Consider the following 22,682-nt stretch of genomic DNA (forward strand, 5'->3'; position numbering starts at 1 on the left):
CACAGAAGTTGCATTGTAACGGATTATGGTATTGTGACGCAACCATGCCGTCTGCGTCAAGCACTCAAGCCACTGCAGAAACTACAGCATAAAGTACTCCGAATCATAGCTAGGGCCCCAAAGGGGCCTGGCTGCCCATCCAATAAGTCGCTGCTGAAGAGATTCGGCGTCCTAAACATAGAAGATATGCGGAAACTAGAAATCGCCAAGTTTATGTATCAGTTTCACTGCGGTCGTTGCCCCGAATACTTCAATGACTTCTTTACCTCTGAATCAAAAGGAAAGGACGTAGTTTATTTTTGTCCTTGATGTTTTTGCGGCATATACACCGACTCATGATATACATACACACGATCTGCGCATATGCATACCATGAGTGCATGATGTGCATATGCCGCTGGACAAGGAAGTGCAGATATAGCCTTTACGACTTTCTAAGTCATGCACCACCCCTCCATGCTATCCCAGTAATGCATGAGCGCCAAGCAGGGAAGCCATGGATACCAGTGTTACTAATCAGGTCTTTGGTCTGACCCGGCCGGGAATCGAACCCACGACCTACCGATCAAGAAGCCGGACGCTTAACCATTACGCTATCTTGATCGCCAAGTTTATGTATCAGTTTCACTGCGGTCGTTGCCCCGAATACTTCAATGACTTCTTTACCTCTGAATCAAAAGCGCACAGGTACAACACACGCGCGTCCACGTCGTCCGATCGACCGAAAAGATGATCGCTCCATCAAATATGCCGGACCTGATGTGTGGAACAGTATCCCGCCGGCCATCCGGCAGTCGACGAGCATGTCCACATTCAAGTCGAAATACAAGCAATTACTACTAAATAAACACAGTCCATCCTCAAGATTACCGGACCACGACAGACCTATCGATCTCGCTTCTCATGACATGCCGCCCTATCTCTTGTCGCTTCCTTTTTCTATACTATCTTCTTTACTTTCATTCAATGTGCATGCCTCCTCTTTACATCGCCTAGGCCAAGGTGGGTGTCCGATTCCATAGACAACTCCTAGTCGCTTCGACATCTTCCTTTCTTTTCATTGTATCGCATTTTTTGTGGTGTATTGAACTGATAAAATTGCTAATAAACCAATGATGATGATGATGATGAGCAGCTCTGGAACAAGTGCGCACGAGAGTGAGAGTGTGAATGCTCAATCGGTTGACAGAGGTGGTCAGTAACGAAGTACTTCTACTTTTTGGAAGTACTCAAGTAGTTTTCCTCTACTTCGGGTACTTACTCAAGTAAATCTGATTTTCTCTACTTCTACTTCGGAATATTTTGTGATCTACGTACTTACTTTTCGCTACTTTCAGTTTGTCAAGTAGAAGTAGCTTAATCCCCCAATACGAAAGATAGCCTGAGGAATTTCGGGGCTGTTTTTACAGAGTACCAACATAATGTTAAGTAAAGCTCTAAAATTTTGTTGCCCTTCGCGCACAGTAGTTATGGAGTGCCAATATGTTTTCACGAAAGTATCAGTGAATATACTTTAGGTACCGGATTGGTTGGTTCCGATCACATCGCATTGTCGCCCGTATCAAATGTTTCATCACAGTAAATATGCTCACCATAACGTTTGAAACTACCTTTTCGCAATTTAGCAATTACATATCATATTGTAATCTAGCAGCCCATGACGTGTCATGCTAATCTGGAATATCCGACTTTTTTCAACGTTACACCTGTTTGAGCAGATCACCTTCGAAGCTTTATGGACAAAAGACATGAAATATATTTTCCGCTTTTTATAAGTGGTAGGCCTATTTGTATTTCACTTTCAATTCCGAGATTCATACATAAGCCAATCAAGAGCCGTGGTTTCGTGATTACTAGTCTTCTCGCCGTTCTATGGTCGGTGGCACGCCCATTCTTCGGCAGCTACTTTCAACCCTTCGCACGAAATCTTAACGGCCTTCCTGTGAGTTTCTTTTTGTCCCAGTGTCGTTATTTTTTATCAATAATCTATAGAAATTGACATTTAACGGAGGATTTGTACGATTTTTCAAATTTTGGACAACCAGGCCTCTTTTACTTGCATGCTCTTGGACAGGAGTGGTGGGCCACTTTTCAAATTTCGTAGAGGCCGCAAGAATGCAATATCGAGACAAGATAGGCCATACGCAGTTACACTTCGACAACTAGAAAATTTTCAGCTTTTGCGAATTATCATCATCATCATCATTGGTTTATTAGCAATTTTGTCAGTTCAATACACCACAAAAAATGCGATACAATGAATAGACAGGAAGATGTCGAAGCGACTTGGATTTGTCAATGGAATCGGACACCCACCTTGGCCTAGGCGTAGTAAAAAAGGAGGCATGCACACTGAATGAAAGTAAAGAATACAGTATAGAAAAAGAAAGCGACAAGAAATAGGGCGGCATGTCATGGGAAGCGAGATCGATAGGTCAGTCGTGGTCCGGTAATCTTGAGGATGGACTGTATTTATTTAGTAGTAATTGCTTGTATTTCGACTTGAATGTGGACATGCTCGTCGACTGTCGGATGGCCGGCGGGATACTGTTCCACACATCAGGTCCGGCATATTTGATGGAGCGATGATCTTTTCGGTCGATCATATGATATTTGGACGACGTGGACGCGCGTGTGTTGTAGCCTACTTGTGCGCTTTTGATTCAGAGGTAAAGAAGTCATTGAAATATTCGGGGCAACGACCGCAGTGAAACTGATACATAAACCTGGCGATTTCTAGTTTCCGCATATCTTCTATGTTTAGGACGCCGAATCTCTTCAGCAACGACTTATTGGATGGGCAGCCAGGCCCCTTTGGGGCCCTAGCTATGATTCGGAGCACTTTATGCTGTAGTTTCTGCAGTGGCTTGAGTGCAGTTTTTTTTTTCAAATTAGACTGGAATTAGAATTACTGAATTCGCAAAAACTTGGGAATGAGAAACAAATACAACTAAATTCAGTTCATATCAAATCACGGTGATACGTGGTACGCGAAGGTCTTCCAGGTGGTACGCGAGTAGATTATGTTGTTTTTTTCGACCGAAGGGACGTGTATTGGTTCAGGTGCGGTTGATTTTGAGTTTTTTCAGCCGTCGCCGTCGTCGTCGGGGGTAGGGCCAATCCCACCATTGACGGCCTACGGGAAGAGCTCTAGACTAGGGTTACCATATTTTTGTGACGCAAATTTCGGACGCTCTATAGCACCCACTAGTGGATTAAAATGATGTATGAGCACATTGTCGATTATGACATCACACCAGCAAAGCTTGTCTATCGACTAGAGGGGGTCACGATCCGGTTCTGGAGTATGTGCTTGTGTGTTGAAAGTTCCAACCAGGGCCGAAGCCACATGTTCAGCCCCCTGTCGCACAAATGATCACCGATTTCGGGCCCACCGTAGGATAATCAATGACTTAATTCTTTACCTCGGAATCAAAAGCGCACAAGTACAACACGCGCGTGTCCACGTCGTCCACATCTATGATCGACCGAAAGGATCATCGCTCTATCAAGTATGCCGGACCTGACGTGTGGAACAGTATCTCACCGGCCATCAGACAGTCGACGAGCATGTCCAAATTCAAGTCGAAATACAAGCAATTACTATTAAATAAATACCAGTCCATCCTCAAGATTACTGGACCACGACCAGACCTATCGATCTCGTCTTCCATGACATGCCACCCTATTTTTGCCACTTGCTTTTTTCTATACTATCTTTTACATTTCATTCAGTGTACATGCCTACATGATCAGAGTTAGTGGTAGAGCAGGTGGAGGATGATGACATCGAGAATGCAAGGTTCGTAATCGTACAGTACATCGTTAAGTCATGTTCATGTCACACAGATAATATTATTTTTCAGCCTAATGCCGGTGCGCACTGCACCACTGAGTTAAATAAACACTACACATCCAGTGGTTTTCAACCTGTTATGGTCGCGACTCCATTTCCAAGTTGCCGTGGCCAAGCTCCAAATTTGATAAGCTGATTTACTAATTTAGTGTCAGCACATTTTCCGAAACGAAAGATTGGCATTGGGACGCAACAATGCCAATCTCCATAACAATGAAAAATTCAAGGCTGATTGTGGGGGTTCCAGGGCCGCGAGCGGAATAAAATTTATATTTTCGTAATCAGTGCAGAGTCAGCTTTCGATTGATACCCGTTTCACCAAATTTAACCCTCGGCAAGCCGGTAAAAATGACCGTCAAATTGGCTGTAGCCAAATGGAAATTGTGACGTGATACAATTTCACTGAGGCGTGAGATTTGCTTGTGTCGACACGATATAGGACACAATGGTAACACTTACTGACCGCCGGAAATCGATCGTTTTTCAGAGCGGGTGGAAATATGACCAGTCCAAGGTAGATGGATATGAACAATAAACATCTTTGGTAGTTCGTTCGGTGGGCTCTGATGACTTGGTTGCGCAAAATTCCTCTCTATGCCGCGGTTGATGACGTGTTCGGGGTAACCGTTATCAAGTAAGATTTTGCGGACGTTGTCAAGTTCTAAGCTCAGTTTGTTACCCGAACATATCATTAACGCTCTATGCACGAGGGTGCCAATGAGGTTGATTTTTCTGCTACGACGACTAAATGTGAATGTGAATGTCGGTTTCCTGAAGACAGATGTGTCAAATTGGTTGATATTATGCTTTTCAACTAACACGTCCAAAATGATAATGAGTTACTGCGTTCTTGGAGATAGATATTTATCGAAGTGCAGTGAGTGGTGTCTGTGATTACAATGAAAGCGGTGGTGTCAAGGTCAAACCACAGCGGTGCACATCAGGTTCATGGACTTATCAATCCTCATCTTATACAAGCACGTGGACACAACGATCATAATGACAGCGCAAATACTTAAGCACATTGCTGTTCAGTGTTCATAGTAGGCTAACTCTGACTGAATCTAGGAATTCTCGATTTTCATCAATAACTATACAGTAAATTCATGAGCTCAAATACCGCTAATGCTCTCATGTTATAAGATAACCGTTGGAAAAATCAGCCTTTTAGTATTACCTCCTAGCGAGTCACTGGTTAGTTTGATCAGGACTCAAAAAGCTCATTCTGCACTTTTATCTTTCCAATTTTAATTGGGCTGTATTAATGAAAATCACAAAATCCAAGGTTAAATAAAGCTCCATAAACAATCAAGTGTCTGTTCATATGCCATCACTGGCTCTGGAGTGTTGAGCAGTGACATCCTAGGCAGGAATGGGAGAAATCTATAGCCGCTACAAAGTTGTAGGCAAACCAAAAGAAAGAGTGTGTCCCGCTATGCCTAAACGAATTGTCACAAATTGGACACACAATTGAATCATTCAGATGTAATATTAGATAATAGCACGGAGAGCCCAAGGAGGATACATATTGCAAAAGTATGCTAAATATCAATGTCATACAGGTTCAACACAGGTAGAAATATGACGAAATATATGGTCCAAGGCCCATCCGTCCCTAACATGTACAATGTACATGTACAATTGTACATGAACATTAAGAGAATTTAAGCAGGACTAAGCATAGTCACCTTCATTGTGCAGACACCGACATTGCTACAGCGATTAAATATAGAAAATATTCAACCAAAGTCAAGAAATTCAATTGACACACACACACAAAAGAGTTAGCATTGACACATGTAAATTTGTCAAAGGCAGTTTGACAAGAAAAAGTTTTTTTCAAGTGATCAATGATGCAAGACCCGATGACCAAACACTAGTTATGCATGTACTTCTGTCAAACTTTGCAAATTCTTTCATTGGAGGGATGACTTACCTGTGGTGCTGAATAGTACCAAAATATAACGAAGAATGCCATCATCCCCATCACCTGCAAAACATCTAGACAAGATGAAAACTGTTACACATTCCAAATGCGGGTAGGTCTCCAACTGATGCTATATCGAGTCAATGGCCCTATTAGGGATACACAAGTTATTACTCGTTTCCTTGAACCAAGACACAAAGAGAGTAGGGCAGCAGCAAGCAGACGAATTTCAATATCCAATCATTAGGTCATTTCATACTCATAGTAGGCCTACATGGTATCAGAATAGATATATCTATTTCCTTAGGTTTCACGGAATAGTGTATTAGTCAAGACAACATTGTCAATGACTCCAGTTTGGAGCAGTAAGACTCCTGTCAAAATCACCGAGGGATTATATGACTGAAAATCATATAACCCCGTGCTGTATCAAAAAATCCATCGGACAGGGAGAAGGGGATCGTAATAATAAAAATAAAATGTACAGACATTTTGTTATACTCCACCATTCCGATGCAAGTCTCACATTGGCTTTTGAAATCATTGGATACATCTGCCAGAATAACAAAAATAAAGCGTTTATCAAAATCCAGATACTATCTAGCCTACAATAAAAGGAGTTGCAAAGTTTGACAACTAAAAATCAGGTTAAGTAATCAATTCCACTTTATCAACCACCAGGGAGAGCTTAAGATTAAAAAGCATGATAAATCAACGAAATTCAACTGCACGCATCAACAACACAGAAAAAATGTCCATAAAATATATCGTCAATAAGTATTCAATGTGCTCAACTTACATTCTTCAAGTTTGCAGTTTGTTCAGATGAGTCCTCTTCACCACAAGGGAACGTAGCAATTGTCTGCTGACATTGTGATTCAGAGGGATGGACACAGAGGTCCATGCGTATACATTTGGAGATGGTAGGAATTTCAGATAGATGTTGATGATAATGCTTCACTTCATCCAACAAGTCATTAAATTGCCTCTGAAGATCTTCAATCTGTTCCAAGCGTTCCATATTATCAATGCTGAGGTACTCCTTGTCCTTTTTCAAATTGATGATATAATTTTTTTTTTTTTGTCGAGCCAATGCCGACCGATGTGCAGCAGCAGACTTCGGCATTGCTAATGTTGTCTCATTTTGCAATACTTGCCTTTATAGATTCAATTGGTGTTGAAAAATTGCCAGATATAGAGATCTTTATTGAAAAGTAGACTTTATATATACAAGGTGCACTATACTCCTATAGAAAATTAGAAATAGTCATTAACCGAGCTCGAATAGTCTAATCTGGTGTATAGAAATAGAAATATTGAACCTCATAACTTCATTGAACAACAAGATTCTCACTGTTTATAGGCCAGCATTAGTTTGACTTGAATTGGAAGGGGTTACATGCTTACATCCTCTCAGATGCAATGGCCACATAGCGGTAGAGTATCTGCGCATCTGACACAGCAGCGGTTGAATTGTTAAATGGCGTTTGGCATGGCATCTGTCTTGTGAATTAGATAAGAGACTGGAAATTGGCGAAAAAATTTGGTAAATTCATCTCAGAAATAACACGACTTGATGTGACAGTACTTTAAAGTGTAGCCTACTGTTGACGTTTCGGAAATTATTAATTTGCACAAACATAATCCAGCGAGAACCTGTGAATGGCAATAACAAATTTTGAAGTATACTACATAATTCGACTTTGATCATGTTACCCATATTTATTCTAGATTGGAAATTATTCAAGATTTCACAAAGAGAGAACTTGGCAATAATAAGGTAACAAGGTCACAGTTGAGGACATGATTATCCGTAAAAATGATTATTGCGAAATAGCTTGCCTATAGTCGTGGAGAATACTATGATACTCGAACACATTTCTAAGATTTTTGCTAGACGGAAGAATTTTTCCACCAAATTTTTCAAAAAGATCATCCCATAACGAGGTGTCAAGGCGATGGTGCGCAAAGTTGGGAAAACCAAAATAGCTCTCGTAAAGAGACGGGCCTACATGGCATATCTTAGTGCCACCCAAGCATACACTATCCATATACATCACCGCAGATTGACCCGGAGTAATTGCACGAAGAGGCTCATCCATTATCATAAGACATTTCCCACCATCTAATCTGTGAATTTCACAATTGACAATAGGTTCTCGGTGCATGACACGTAAAGCGCATTTGAAAACTCCAGTCTCCAAAAAGGTCTCTGGGGCTTCATCAATCCAATGAGGGGCATCGGTTACTATAGAATTACTGAATAGAGCATGATGTAAAGTTCCAGGTGCTAAATATATGTCACCAGACTTTGCATTTCTATCAACTACGTAGTATGCGGTACTTTTAATACTAATAGGAGCACGTTGACCCACAGTTACCTTGAAGTACCCATCATGATGCCCCAGTACATCTCCAGTCTCCAAACATAGATATTTGCCAGTTTTGGGAGGGATGTAATCTACGATAAATTGTGGAAAATCGCGTAATCCAATGAAGCAAATGCCCATACTTTCTTTCCGTTTTGACACAAACTCCAAACCGTTGAGAAACGCAATTTCCTTTACAGATCTTTTGAGTAGATTTCCAAGTGGAAAAATGGTGTGCCTCACGGAATGTCCTGATATTCGATTCAGAAAAAATGTTTGATCTTTACCTTTGTCTACAGCTTTGTAAAGTTGACCATTATTCCTATTATGAAGCTGGGACAATGCATAATTCGGCCATGACATGATGGAGAGCTGTCGGAAATTTTCGCTTGTCCTTGCATAATGACCGGTTGCAATGATGTGGGCATTGTGGGCGTTCTTGGCATAGCGCAGAAATGAATGAAATTTGATATACTTGTTGCATAAAACGTCTGGGTTCGGAGTGCGTCCACTTTCGTATTCATGTAAAGTTTCTGTGAAGACATTGTTCCAGTAATCCTTCACAAAATCTACTTCATGGTAAGGAATCTCCAATGATTTGCAGACTTTTTCTGCATAGCGCACATCTTCCTCACTGGAGCAGTAGCCTGTCTCGTCACGTAAATCCCAATTTTCCATGAACACACCGATAACATTGAAACCCCACTTTTTGAGCAGAAATGCGGCCACAGCACTGTCGACTCCTCCAGAAATGCCACACAGGACTTTCGCCATGTGATATGATTGGCAAAGACTTTTAGGTCAACTAATTTCTAGCATAATTCTGACAAATGAAAGGCTAGCAACATTATTACACGATTTATATAATAAGAACCTATTGCAGTGTTGATACACTTCAAGCGTGAACCATTGAACAGACACAGGAGCTCGATGTTTTCATAATGTTATCAATTTTACGGATCTAGGGTAATTGATCACTTATCTTCAGTTGTACTTAATGTTTTCTTCGCGAACCAAAATTGCGATATCAGCCTGTGCCGCCATTTGGACATAGTGTCTTGGGCGTGTTCGACTTGTGTTGATACTCAGACATTGTGTCTGGGGCGTGTTCGGACATCATGTCTGCGGCCGGAATGGCATTGGTGGCAACGTCACGCAGGATTTTCTGTTTATTTGCTCAATTATTCTATACAGAAAAGCTCTCATCACGCAGGATTTATTTCAAAAAATGAAATGTATGGTAAGCCTAATATAGGGTCTGCGGTGTGTTCGGTCTGTGCTACCATTCAGAAATGGTGTCTTGGGCGTGTTCGGCCTGTGTTGATACTCGCCGGACATCGTGCTGGGGCGTCTTTGGACATCATGTCTGGGGTGTGTTCGGCCTGTGCTGCCATTCGGACATGGTGTCTGGGGCGTGTTCGGCCTGTGTTGGCACTAGTACATCGTGTTTGGGGCGTGTTCGGACATCATGTCTGGGATGTGTTTGCCCTGTATTGCCATTTGGACATGGTGTCTTGGGCGTGTTCGGTCTGAGTTGACACTCGGAGATGGTCCAGAGTGGAATTGGTGGCAACGTCACGCAGGATTTTCTGTTTAATTACTTAATTATTCTATGTAGAAAAGCTCTCATCACGCAGGATATATTTCAAAAAATGAACCGAGATTCCATAGGGGGAGATGGTGTCTACTAGGGCGTGTTCGGACATCATGTCTGCCCTGGGATGTGTTCGGATATCTTGCCTTGGATATGTTGATTCTGCAACCGATCTTATAGTGAATATAGCGACTATCCTTATTTTAAACATGAGACTGACCTCATTTCTAACATGATTATCCTCATTTCAAACATGAGACTGACCTTATTTCAAACAAAACTGACCTTATTTCAAGCAAATCGAACCAACCCTGGAGAGAAGTTGTCTAAGATAAGAACACAAGGCACAACTAGCTTATTGCAAAACAAATTTTTTATGATTCAGTTTTCTTGGTCTCGTTTTCAAGACAAATCAAATCGTGCTAGTCACTTGAATTATAGTTAAGAATCGTTGAGATACTTATAACATTATACAAACAATTTGACCTTGTTTCTTTATGCGAACGCACAGACACTATAGATGACTGATGAATTAAGAAACAGCAACATACGCAAACTGAAATCACCCGAAAACGTATATAAACGAAAACAGAGAAAACCGCGAACCTGCATACAAACGGAATGAAAGATATGCGCGCGCGCGAATAGATGTACACAAATGACAAATGTGCGTAACATACTTGTTAATAAGCCTACTACAAGGAAAACTTGGCACATTGCTAATGAACGTAATGATGATAAGATTGATAACTTGGTTTATTGCATGAGCATTGCATACGTCAAACCCCACACTCACCATTTCGCTTCAGCATAAGATTAGAACCTTAAAAGTCTGTACAATTTATTCTTTGTGTTTGCACTTTGAAATATAAACGTACTTATATCTCGCCAAGCTCCAACGCTACGCGGCTTCAGGTTCAGGTCAAAGGACCAACAGGGGTTAAACCGGCTCAGAGGCCAAACGCCAGACGCCAAACGCCGCGCGGCGGCCGAATGTCTATACGGCGTTTGGCGTCTGGTTTTCTGAGACGCCGAGTAGCTAAACGGCGTTTGGCGTCTGTTAAGTTCAGACGCCGAATAGCTATACGGCGTTTGGTGTCTGTTTAGGCGCCGAATAGCTATACGGCGTTCGCCATCTGGTATGTTAAGAATAGGGTTTGATTTGAAGGTTGAGGCTTGAATAGGAGTTTTCTGCAGCTAAATCTAAGCAAAGCATGTCATATCATGGCCAGTGGGCAAGTGATTTGATGGTTGTTTCGTGCGTACACTGACTGTACGTACAGTACACGGTACTAGGCCCCGTGGATATACTCAGCTATCGCAGCTCTCGCAGCTCCCGCAGCTATCGCAGCTATCACTTGTGGATATACTCAGCTATCACAGCTATCGCAGCTATCACCAAAAATCGCAGACATACAGGTCATTTAAAGGTCACGTATCGTCTAGGGCGCAGCTATCAGCGCTGGAGCTTGTCTGGGTTGAAATAGTGCGCAGCTATCAGTTCCGGAGCACGTCTGAGTTGAAATAGTGCGCAGCTATCAGATCCGGAGCAAGTCTGAGTGGAAATAGTGCGCAGCTATCAGATTCGGAGCACGTCCTGGTTGAAATAGTGCGCAGCTATCAGCTCCGGAGCAAGTCTGAGTGGAAATAGTGGGCAGCTATCAGATTCGGAACACGTCCTGGTTGAAATAGTGCGCAGCTATCAGCTCTGGAGCACGTCCGGGTTGAAATAGTGCGCAGCTATCACATCCGGAGCACGTCTGAGTTGAAATGGTGCGCAGCTATCAGATCCGGAGCACGTCCTGGTTGAAATAGTGCGCAGCTATCAGATCCGGAGCAGCTCTGAGTGGAAATAGTGCGCAGCTATCAGATTCGGAACACGTCCTGGTTGAAATAGTGCGCAGCTATCAGCTCTGGAGCACGTCCGGGTTGAAATAGTGCGCAGCTATCACATCCGGAGCACGTCTGAGTTGAAATGGTGCGCAGCTATCAGATCCGGAGCACGTCCTGGTTGAAATAGTGCGCAGCTATCAGATCCGGAGCAGCTCTGAGTGGAAATAGTGCGCAGCTATCAGATTCGGAACACGTCCTGGTTGAAATAGTGCGCAGCTATCAGCTCTGGAGCACCTCCTGGTTGAAATAGTGCGCACCTATCAGATCTGGAGCAAGTCTGAGTTGAAATAGTGCGCAGCTATCAGCCCCAGAGCACGTCCGGGTTGAAATAGTGCGCAGCTATCGCTACTGTGGATATACTCAGCTATCGCAGCTATCACCAAAAATCGCAGGTCATTTAAAGGTCACGTATCGTTTAGGGCGCAGCTATCAGCGCTGGACCACGTCCGGGTTGAAATAGTGCGCAGCTATCAGATCCGGAGCACGTCTGAGTTGAAATGGTGCGCAGCTATCAGCTCCGGAGCACATCCGGGTTGAAATAGTGCACAGCTATCAGATCCGGAGCATGTCCGGGTTGAAATAGTGCGCAGCTATCAGCTCCGGAGCACATCCGGGTTGAAATAGTGCGCAGCTATCAGATCCGGAGCAAGTCTGAGTGGAAATAGTGCGCAGATATCTGATCCGGAGCAACTCCGGCTTGAAATAGTGCGCACCTATCAGATCCGGAGCAAGTCTGAGTTGAAATAGTGTGCAGCCACCGAGTCAAGGTCGAGTCCAAGTCATCGGGCAGAGGTTCGAGTCCGAGTCATGGTATTATGACTCGAGTCCAAGTCCAAGTGATTGTGTTGACTGCTCATTTTCCATTTAAAGTCTTGTTAAACTATAGTTAAACCCACTTTCTATAACTCTGTTTGGTGATATCGAATGGTTCGCATTTATAATATACTAAATTACTAATTTTCCTCACTTATAATAGTTTCTGGTCGCATTTACAAGTATCAGTATCAATAGGGTGGCTAATTTACTATTCTTCAAAATTGCAATGAAATGTCGGTCTTGGCCGATTGAGTGTCGAGTCATATGACTTGGTTCGAGTCATGTGCAATGACTCGAGTCCAAGTCAAGTCATTACACATATGGACTCGAGTCGAGTCGAGTCATTTCCGTATTTTGAGAAAATGACTTGAGTCAAGTCGCGTCATAGGTGTAGGTCAGGGGCGGGCAACATATGGCCCGCGGGCCGGATCCGGCCGGCGGAGAGTTTTCCGTCTTACATGATGATGTGGCCTGCGGACCCAGTCTGCCGAGATTTCCAACTACTTGCTTACTACGTCAAATTTTAGTGACTGTATGTTATGATATATGTGTGCGCGCATGCGCAACGTGCGAGAGTGGTGCTTACGTCGAAGCGAGAAGACTTGCATTATCGTCATTTACAATGTACTCAACTCTAATGTCGTTTGTGGTAATCATGGTGTTTGTCGACTATACAATGGTCATTTACACCAGGCAGTTATTTCTTATTTTTCATTCAGTAACCGCCGAATTGTAGCACGACACACTTCTAGGCTTTTGCAAGAGGTAGGGTTACGATGTTTTGGAAATCTGAAAAGATGACACTTTTTCAAAATTTCAGACTTGCAAAACCAGAGGAAAATATCAAAGAATAGTCAATTTTTCCCACTTCGTGGCCGGTTTGGCTAAATCAAAGAAAGGTCAACTTTCTCTCTCAGCACCCAAAATACAGTTTTTCCTTTTACATTATTAATTGGTTGACTAAAAGAAGGTCAACTTTCCGGCTCATATCCCGAAATAGCCGCTGGAGCGTCACTTCAGTGCTAATTTACTGTCTCTCAGTCGATTTCGCCATATATTTAACAAAAATTCTCAAAAAGGAGGAAAATCTCAGAAAAGAGGACATTTGGTGGTCCTCCGACGACACTTCCAAAAAAGTCAAAAAAGAGGACAAATCTCTTAAAAGAGGACGTATGGTAACTAGGGTTATGACTAAAAAAAAATTTTTTGCCTGTAGCAGGAATTGATGAACATTTTGGTATAAATTAATAAAATTATAATCATTTTGTTCAAATCGAAAAAAATGTCCCGCACAAACTAACATCAATTTTCGACACTAGTCCAAATATGGAAAAAATTTAAAATTCAAAGATATTCTTTGCTACAAATTTAATCTTCAAATATATGTCATTTTGCACTTCTTTTAAAGTTCATCTATAAATTTGACTTCCATTTCTGTTATTATGTTAGTGCCAGGGACATCTCCGACGGACATAATCCGACTTCCAATGGGGTTTTGGGGCACTTTATCGCTGCATGACATTCGACCGCACAGATAGCAGCAAATAATCTTTGGTATATTCTAGAGCCCGACCGATATTGGATTTTTGGGTCGATACCGATAAAACCAATATCTCACACCTCAGCCGATAACCCCAATGCATTCAGCCGTTATTCAAAAGAAGTTGGATGCATACATAAGCACATTCTCAAATCTTCAGAGGGCATTTATTTGAACACCTTATTACAGCCATTGTTATACTTTAACATGAAATGAACTAGAAAGGCTGCATCTGGACACCTGTGAAGTGTTAACTATATATGAAATATATCAATATTCTCAGTCTAGCGATCTCTGATTAAATAGTTTTCTGGCTTCTTTCCGCCATGTTGTGACGTCACACGCAAATTGCCGTTAATTTTTCAGCACCAATGGCCGATACCGATAATTCTTTCAAAGTGTGATATCGTCTCGATATTATCGACGAACCGATAATCGGTAGGGCTCTATATACCATCTTTAAACATCTGGTTAGAATACCAGTCTTCCTGACACGCATTTGCGATAAATAAGCATCTCCAGAGTTATTCTCTATCTCGGGAAGTGGAAGTACGCAATAATAGCCCTTGAGCACCCTTTCGCATTGCGTATAGATGGAAGTTTATCCCATTTGATCAGTGGTAATCTATACCATTTTCTTTGAAAGAACGACATGTTCTGCACATGCCATAGATAAACTTAAAATCATCCTTACATATCGGTTTTCTAATATTTTCATCTGAAATTCGTGCTTGGTGGATTGCACCTAGTTTTGGTAGTGTTTTACCACATCATCTCCAAATTTGTAGCTGAGAGTTGGATTTCCTGAAGACGTTGGATCGAAGAACTCTAATATATGCTTTAAGAATCGATAATATGATGTTGGCAAGGGATATGAAAACCCATGCTCATCATTGCATTTCGCAGTTTCGAAGCAACGCCATTCTGTGGTCCAGTATTAACAGATGCTACGGTGTCACATATGATATATGAGATTGTACATCATATTCTTCTAAGTTGTTCTACTTTCGCCTTTACGAACACCCAGTTTGATTTGTGCCAGACATGCAGTCTACATCTAAAATCGGAATTAGCAATTATTTATCAATTATTTAATATTGACTGTTAACAAGAACACGATAGAAATAATTCAATCTGGGCGATCAAAATGTACCAAAATACTATTTTAAATCTTCGCAATTGGAATTGGGTCAGTTAAATTTAAATCAGTCGATATATAAATTATATAGTCTGTATCTACAAAAGAAAGCCTATCCTCCATACAGTGAAAACTGGATAATTTTTGTGCGGGAGGTTTTTGTTCAAACAGTCTTAACTTTTGTGAGTTTTGAAATCAGGACACAAAGGCTCATCATTTGTGACTACAGGACACACAAAATTTTGAATTTTGTTTTCTAGTCATAACTCTAATGGTAACCCCAGTAAGACAACGCTTATACCAGAGGTCGCCAACTCAAAACGGGTTGCGGGCCGCTTTTCAAATTTCGTAGAGGACGCGGACCGCATGAATTCAATATCGAGATTAATCAGGCCACACAGTTGAACAACGACGATATCTCGTCACTTACTCAACCCTAATGAATTGATATCTTTGTAAATTAGCTATACCGGGGTTATCGAACGCCTTGAAATCTAACTAGGGATTGCACCGTGTGTTGATTGATCAGATATAGAACCAGACATCGCGGCGCCTGTGTGACAATGCTATTCTCAAATCCACATTGTATTCGTCATTATCGGCGAGAAATGGCTTTGAAGTGACGCTGCTGTCGTTAAAATACATTCATTAAATACGGTTTATTCCTTGTATATGTAGATAAATGGGCGAATAATGTATCGATTCAGCAATCCGGCCCGCCAAGTACCTAATTTTCCTATATCCGACCCACCGACTGGAAAAGTTGCCAGCCTGTACACTGAAAATCACGAAGATAGTCCTTGCATGCCATGTAATGGATGAATTTGAATCCGGAAGTGCTCCGGAGCTGATAGCTGCGCATAATTCGAGTCCACATGTGCTCCGGAGCTGCTAGCTGCGTCCTATTTGAACCCAGACGTGCTCCGGATCTGATAGCTGCGCACTATTTCAACCAGGACGTGCTCCGGATCTGATAGCTGCGCACTATTTCCACTCAGACTTGCTCCGGATCTGATAGCTGCGCACTATTTCAACCCGGACATGCTCCGGAGCTGATAGCTGCGCACTATTTCAACCCAGACAAGCTCCAGCGCTGATAGCTGCGCCCTAAACGATACGTGACCTTTAAATGACCTGTATGTCTGCGATTTTTGGTGATATCTGCGATAGCTGAGTATATCCACAGTAGCGATAGCTGCGCACTATTTCAACCCGGACGTGCCCTGGAGCTGATAGCTGCGCACTATTTCAACTCAGACTTGCTCCAGATCTGATAGTTGTGCACTATTTCAACCCGAACGTGCTCCGGAGCTGATAGCTGCGCACCATTTCAACTCAGACGTGCTCCGGATCTGATAGCTGCGCACTATTTCAACCCAGACAAGCTCCAGCGCTGATAGCTGCGCCCTAAACGATACGTGACCTTTAAATGACCTGTATGTCTGCGATTTTTGGTGATAGCTGCGATAGCTGAGTAGTCAGTCAGTCAGGTCTATTAATATTTTCATCGTTTCAAAACATCACAAGACTGCGATACAATGAAAAGATAGGAGGGTGTCGAAACAACTTGGAGTAGCCATTAAGATCAGACACCCACCTTAGCCTAGGCGAAGTAAATAAGAGGCATGCACACTGAATGAAAAGTAATGCAGAGAATATAAGACGCAAGCGACAACATTGGGTGGTATGTGGCGGAGGGCGAGGTCGATGTTAGGTCGTGGTCCGGTAATCCTGAAGACTGGCTAGTATTGATTTAGAAGAAATTGCTTGTATTTCGACTTGAATGCGGACATGCTCGACGACTGTCGGATAGCCGGCGAGATGCTGTTCCACAATTGGGGTCCGGCATACTTGATAGAGCAATGCGTTTTCTTGTATTCAGTCCTGATCATATGGTAGTTGTTCTTCGTTGACGCGCGTGTGCTGTACTTGTGCGCTTTTGTCTCCGAGGTGAAGTAGTCCTTGAAATTTGAGGGACATTGACCGCAATGGAACTGATACATAAACTCGGCAATTTCTAGCTTCCTGATATCTTCTAGGTTTAGAACACCAAATCTTTTGAGAAGCGATTTATCAGTTGCACATCCAGGCCCCCGTGGGGCTTTGGCAATGATACGGATGATCCGATGTTGAAGTTTTTGCAGTGGGTCAATTGTATTCTTGCAGGCAGCACCCCAACAAAGAATTCCGTATTGTAACTTTGATAGGAATAGAGAGTTGAAGAGTATTAACAGCACGCTGACTGGCAGAATGTAGCTAAGGCGGCGAAATAGACCACATACCTTCGATAGTCGTGGTTTGAGTGATTGTATGTGACTCTTCTAGGACATGTCCGAATCCAGTAAAACACCAAGGTATTTGGCATTTTTAGTGTTGGAAATTGGTTGGCCAGCGATGTCAACGGTTAGGTTATCGCAGGAGTTCACGACCAATAATTGGGATTTCGCAGCATTAACCCGAAGGCTATTATGGGACGTCCACTCATGCACTTTGGGCATTTGATCACTGGTGACGGCATTCAAGCTTGCGGTAGTAGGTGCGTGAGATAGGAGGTGAGTATCGTCAGCGAAGAGTGTGGTATTCAATGATGAGGTTTCAAAGATATCATTGACATATAAAGTAAAAAGGACAGGTCCAAGAACAGAGCCTTGCGGAACACCACAGGTAACAAGGTGGGGGGAGGACAAAGTGTTGGATATCGAAACCATTTGATATCTCCCAGTAAGGTAGCTTTTCATGAGCTCTAGTTGTGGACCCCGGAACCCGTAGCGCGCCAATTTTGAGAGAAGAATACTGTATATCCACAGTAGCGATAGCTGCGCACTATTTCAACCCGGACGTGCTCTGGAGCTGATAGCTGCGCACTATTTCAACTCAGACTTGCTCCAGATCTGATAGCTGCGCACTATTTCAATCAGGACGTGCTCTGGAGCTGTTAGCTGCGCACTATTTCAACTCAGACTTGCTCCAGAACTGATAGCTGCGCCCTGAACGATACGTGACCTTTAAATGACCTGTATGTCTGCGATTTTTGGTGATAGCTGCGATAGCTGAGTATATCCACAGTAGTGATAGCTGCGCACTATTTCAACCCGGACGTGCTCCGGAGCTGATAGCTGCGCACCATTTCAACCAGGACGTGTTCCGAATCTGATAGCTGCGCACTATTTCCACTCAGACTTGCTCCGGATCTGATAGCTGCGCACTATTTCAACTCAGACGTGCTCCGGAACTGATAGCTGCGCACTATTTCAACCCAGACAAGCTCCAGCGCTGATAGCTGCGCCCTAGACGATACGTGACCTTTAAATGACCTGTATGTCTGCGATTTTTGGTGATAGCTGCGATAGCTGTGATAGCTGAGTATATCCACAAGTGATAGCTGCGATAGCTGCGGGAGCTGCGATAGCTGAGTATATCCACGGGGCCCGGTACTAGATGACGAGTGACGACATCGCGTGTGCTTCGGTGCTAGGTCGACACTAAATATCTGGCTGCTTGAGAACATACACGTTTCGTATTAGACAGATCGTCAGTCACGTTACTACAGATACTGCATGATTTGTTGCTGGGAACTTAACCACCGCGAGAAGATTACAGTGACGTGTAGTAACAAGATATTTTATTGTTTTCTAGTATAGTTAGTTAGTGATTGATTCTAGACTAGACTGAAACAGCTGCAAAATCCTTTGTATCTCCACTTCACGTATGCTGGGGTAAATCAACAGTTCGCGTCACTGAGATCGTATTGAAGACACACCTAATATTTTGTTTCGATATTACTCCGCAAAATTCTACACAACACAAGTATACTCCAAATGATCTTCGGTTGTGAGAAGTTCAAGGTTGAAGACCGGGATTGATGTTAAAAAAGATGGATGGAATTGTGGAGTACTTGCTTTGAAGGTTTGTGATGCGTTCACGTATTGAGATTTGAGAAAATTGATTTGCAATCTACTTTCACGTAATAGGCCGCCGAACTCTACCCGATGCAAACCTGGATTTTGATCATTTTCGACGAGCTTGCGAAAGCTACCGCCAGCAGTTTGGTCAAATCTTGCTTGATGCGACGGGTATGTTAGTCAATGTTGGATTAAAACCATTTAAAATACGTAGTATGTTTTGCATGCAGATGAAAAAGAATTGGGAGATTATTGCATTGAATGCAGTAGTCCAAACCCAATGAAAAAAGACATGAAATGGGTAGGGGAGATGTGGTACCGATGAGACAGTGGGACCGAAAATACTTGAAATATTATCTGAGTTAATCATATGATTACAGTACGCGAATTTGTCTACAAATGCATGCTGGCAGAATCTTTCACACTAACAAACCAGCCATTATTTTTAATGTGAAGTGTAGGGCTTGTATTAGGGTATATAATGCCACATCTTTTTTAACTCAATACCATCCTCGAGTTGACTATTTTGAATTAAATTACAATATTTATAGGGTGGGGGGCCTATGGTACCATAACCAAATCAAGCAAAATGTTTGAATCAACTAATCACTTAACAACAGAAACACGCCTAAATATATAGAGGCTGCAAATCATAGTTTCCTGTGGTGTTTTATCGCTATAACGAGGTAATTGAAAGTCAAAATGTCGATTTACGGGTAATATGTATGTGCCATAATTTTGTTATTTTGGGCGTAAATCGAAACGTGATTTTATTCCAACATTTGAGTTGATATAATCAAATAATCTATTTTATTCTTGAAGGTGGCGACGAAACATTCTTCATTGACTTGCTGTAGCTTAGATTATATTACACAACAAAACAATATGAAAAATTTGAGTTTTTGAACGTATGTCTCTTAGGTCCCATGGTCGTGTCACTCGTGTGCCTTTGGACCTACCGGGTGGGGACCAATGATGCGTTCGAGCAACAAATTTTGAACGTTCATAAATATTTTTTGAAAAAGCGGATATTCATGTAAATGTCCGAGATACGTAGAGCTTGGATCAAAGTGTTGAGCCACCAAAAGATATATTATCGGCTGAAGATTTGAGGGCCAGAGATCACTTTGCAATTTTTGATCCATCGGTACCACATCTTTCCTATGCAATTACGAGATTACATTTGTCAGGTATATTGATTCTAACTTGTCTCCAGGTTGCGTGTGACGGCTGTGGTCGATGGACGCACGAGCAGTTGCCCGGGACAGCAGATACCTGATCCTGATTTTTATTGCATGCTATATACCCAGATGTAAATTCTGATGTTTATATATTTATTGGGGACATTTTACTGTGGTTTTGTTGCGTATTTACTAATGACTTTTACTGTGGTTTCGTTGCTTGTTTCATAGTGATTTTTACTGTGGTTCCACTGCTGATTTCTTAATGACGTTTACTGTGGTTCCATTGCTTATTTCTCTGTGACTTCTACTGTGGTTCCACTGCTTATTTCTTTGTGACTTTTTCTGTGGTTTCGTTGCTTGTTTCTTAATGACTTTTACTGTGGTATTCGTTGCATATTTCTTATTGTGGTTTCATTACATACTGTATCTACAGACTTGGGTCTGAAATTCATTGTGAGTGTACAATTATAGTGTTGTGTTCAAGTCACTACCTTCGAGTCACGAGTCATTGCACATTTTGACTCACTCGAGTCAAGTCATTTTAGCAAAGTGACTTGAGTCAAGTCATGACTCGAGTCACCCCAACACTGATATGGGTTGGTGACAGGGTTGTAACCAAGTCAATTTGACTCGAGTCATTTTCAATTCACACCGAGTCAAGTCCGAGAGCAATGGGTTGAGTCCAAGTCATGGTGTTTAATGTTCCCCCATCCAGTTCAGCTTTAGGTCACTTCTGTGGAACTCTCGGGGGTGATGTCGAAGGCCTCGGATATTTCATATGTTCATTTTTCCCACTCTGAACATGTTTATTGTAACAGATAAAAGGCAGGTTTAGGGCCTATTTTTCATTTATTAGTCGTGATATACCATTCTTGAATAAGCCATAGAATGAGTAAATCCATTTTTAAGAAAATAACTCAGGTCAGCAAAAAAATTGTGAGTCGAGTTAGTAGTGTAACGACAGGAGGTGATCAAGTAGGTCTTTTTTGAATCTGAACATACCATCATTTGGGATTCTGCCAACGCTTATTATGAAAAAATGTAACAATATGCAATCTTCGGTATCATATAGTTGCGGGAACTTAATAGTCGCGCCATGAAAGGATTTAGCCTCTGCTCAGTTTACCGAGACACCAGACGCCAAACAGCTACTCGGCGTCTCAACATACCAGACGCCGAACGCCGTATAGCTACTCGGCGTCTGAACATAGCAGACGCCAAACGCCGTATAGCTACTCGGCGTCTCACCATATCAGACGCCAAACGCCGTATAGCTACTTGGCGTCTCAGAAAACCAGACGCCAAACGCCGTATAGACATTCGGCCGCCGCTCGGCGTTTGGCGTCTGGCGTTTGGCCTCTGAGCGGGTTTAACCCCTACTCCAAAGGACAAAGCTGCACTGGCATGCAAGCACGAGAAGCATTTTGTAAGGCGATTCAGGATTCATCGAAGCGTGTTATTGCGTCATCAAGTGAGTACTGTGCGATTGCAGTCGCAAAATCTATCCGAATGAATCAAAACATAGAAAATGAACCTTGTCTTATTGTATGTCAATGGCTGCTAATAAAGCACAAAATATGAAGAATGGATTAATGATGAAAGAGGACTTGATTATAATATCGCTTTCCTTCAGGGCTGCCAGTAAAACCGCACTGAAGCCGCTACAAAAACTACAACATCAGGTCCTCCGCAGAGCCAGGGCCCCAAAGGGACCAGGATATGTGTCCAACAAATCACTGCTCAAAAATTTGGTGTCCTAAACATAAAAGATATGCGGAAACTAGAAATTGCAGAGTTTATGTATCAGTTCCACTGCGGCCACTGCCCCGAACACTTCAATGACTTCTTTACCTCGGTATCAAATGTGCATAAGTACGACACACACTCGTCCACGTCGTCCAACTATCATATGGTTGACAAAAAAGTTCATCGCTCCATCAAATATGCCGAACTGAAGTGTGGAACAGTATCTCGCCGGCTGTCCGACAGTCATCGAGCATGTATTGTCCACATTCAAGTCGAAATACAAGCAATTTCTGCTGAATGAATACTAGTCGGCCCTCACCATTTACCGGACAACGACCTGACATATCGATCTCGCCTTCCGTCACTTGCCACCTGATTTTATCGCTTGCCACTTTATATTATCTTCTTTTACTTTCATTCAGTGTGCATGCCTCCTCTTTACATCGCCTAGGCCCAGGCTGGTGTCTGATCTTAAGACTACTCCTAGTCGTTTCGGCATCTTCCTATTATTCATTGTATTGCAGTCTTGTGATGTTTTGAAGTGATGAAATTTTGTGAATAAACTTGAACTTGAATTAGGTTTGCGCACTTCATATAAGTTTTTCTGGTCTGTAAATACTCTATCATCCATCTGTCATCCATCTATTCGGAATACTGTATTTTCTATTTGGTTTTAAGTCTTTCTTATTACCACTATTTCGTTACAGAATAATAATA

The 22,682-nt window shown here is 42.3% G+C and overlaps 2 protein-coding genes and 1 long non-coding RNA gene across 3 annotated transcripts in view; 1 reads left to right on the plus strand and 2 right to left on the minus strand.

The window, feature by feature from the left end:
* LOC145440404 (rab proteins geranylgeranyltransferase component A 1-like) overlaps positions 1-22,682 on the minus strand; it is a 266,120-nt gene that overhangs the window by 88,045 nt on the left and 155,393 nt on the right. The gene's annotated exons all lie outside the window — the stretch shown is intronic.
* On the minus strand, positions 5,080-9,376 carry LOC145440421 (mitochondrial tRNA-specific 2-thiouridylase 1-like). The gene is made up of 2 exons (XM_080318029.1): positions 6,583-9,376; positions 5,080-6,336 (listed from the first exon to the last, which is right to left on the minus strand). Exon 1 carries the CDS (start codon positions 8,924-8,926, stop codon positions 7,607-7,609), a length of 1,320 nt encoding a protein of 439 aa, XP_080174155.1. The 5' UTR covers positions 8,927-9,376; the 3' UTR covers positions 5,080-6,336; positions 6,583-7,606.
* On the plus strand, positions 18,549-20,670 carry LOC145440446 (uncharacterized). The gene is made up of 2 exons (XR_013915540.1): positions 18,549-19,206; positions 20,252-20,670. It is a non-coding gene; the product is annotated as an uncharacterized LOC145440446 (long non-coding RNA).

Source organism: Botryllus schlosseri, chromosome 6 (assembly GCF_051294905.1).
Source record: "Botryllus schlosseri isolate E-star chromosome 6, Bs_hap1, whole genome shotgun sequence".
In the NCBI taxonomy this organism is placed as follows: Eukaryota; Metazoa; Chordata; class Ascidiacea; order Stolidobranchia; family Styelidae; genus Botryllus; species Botryllus schlosseri.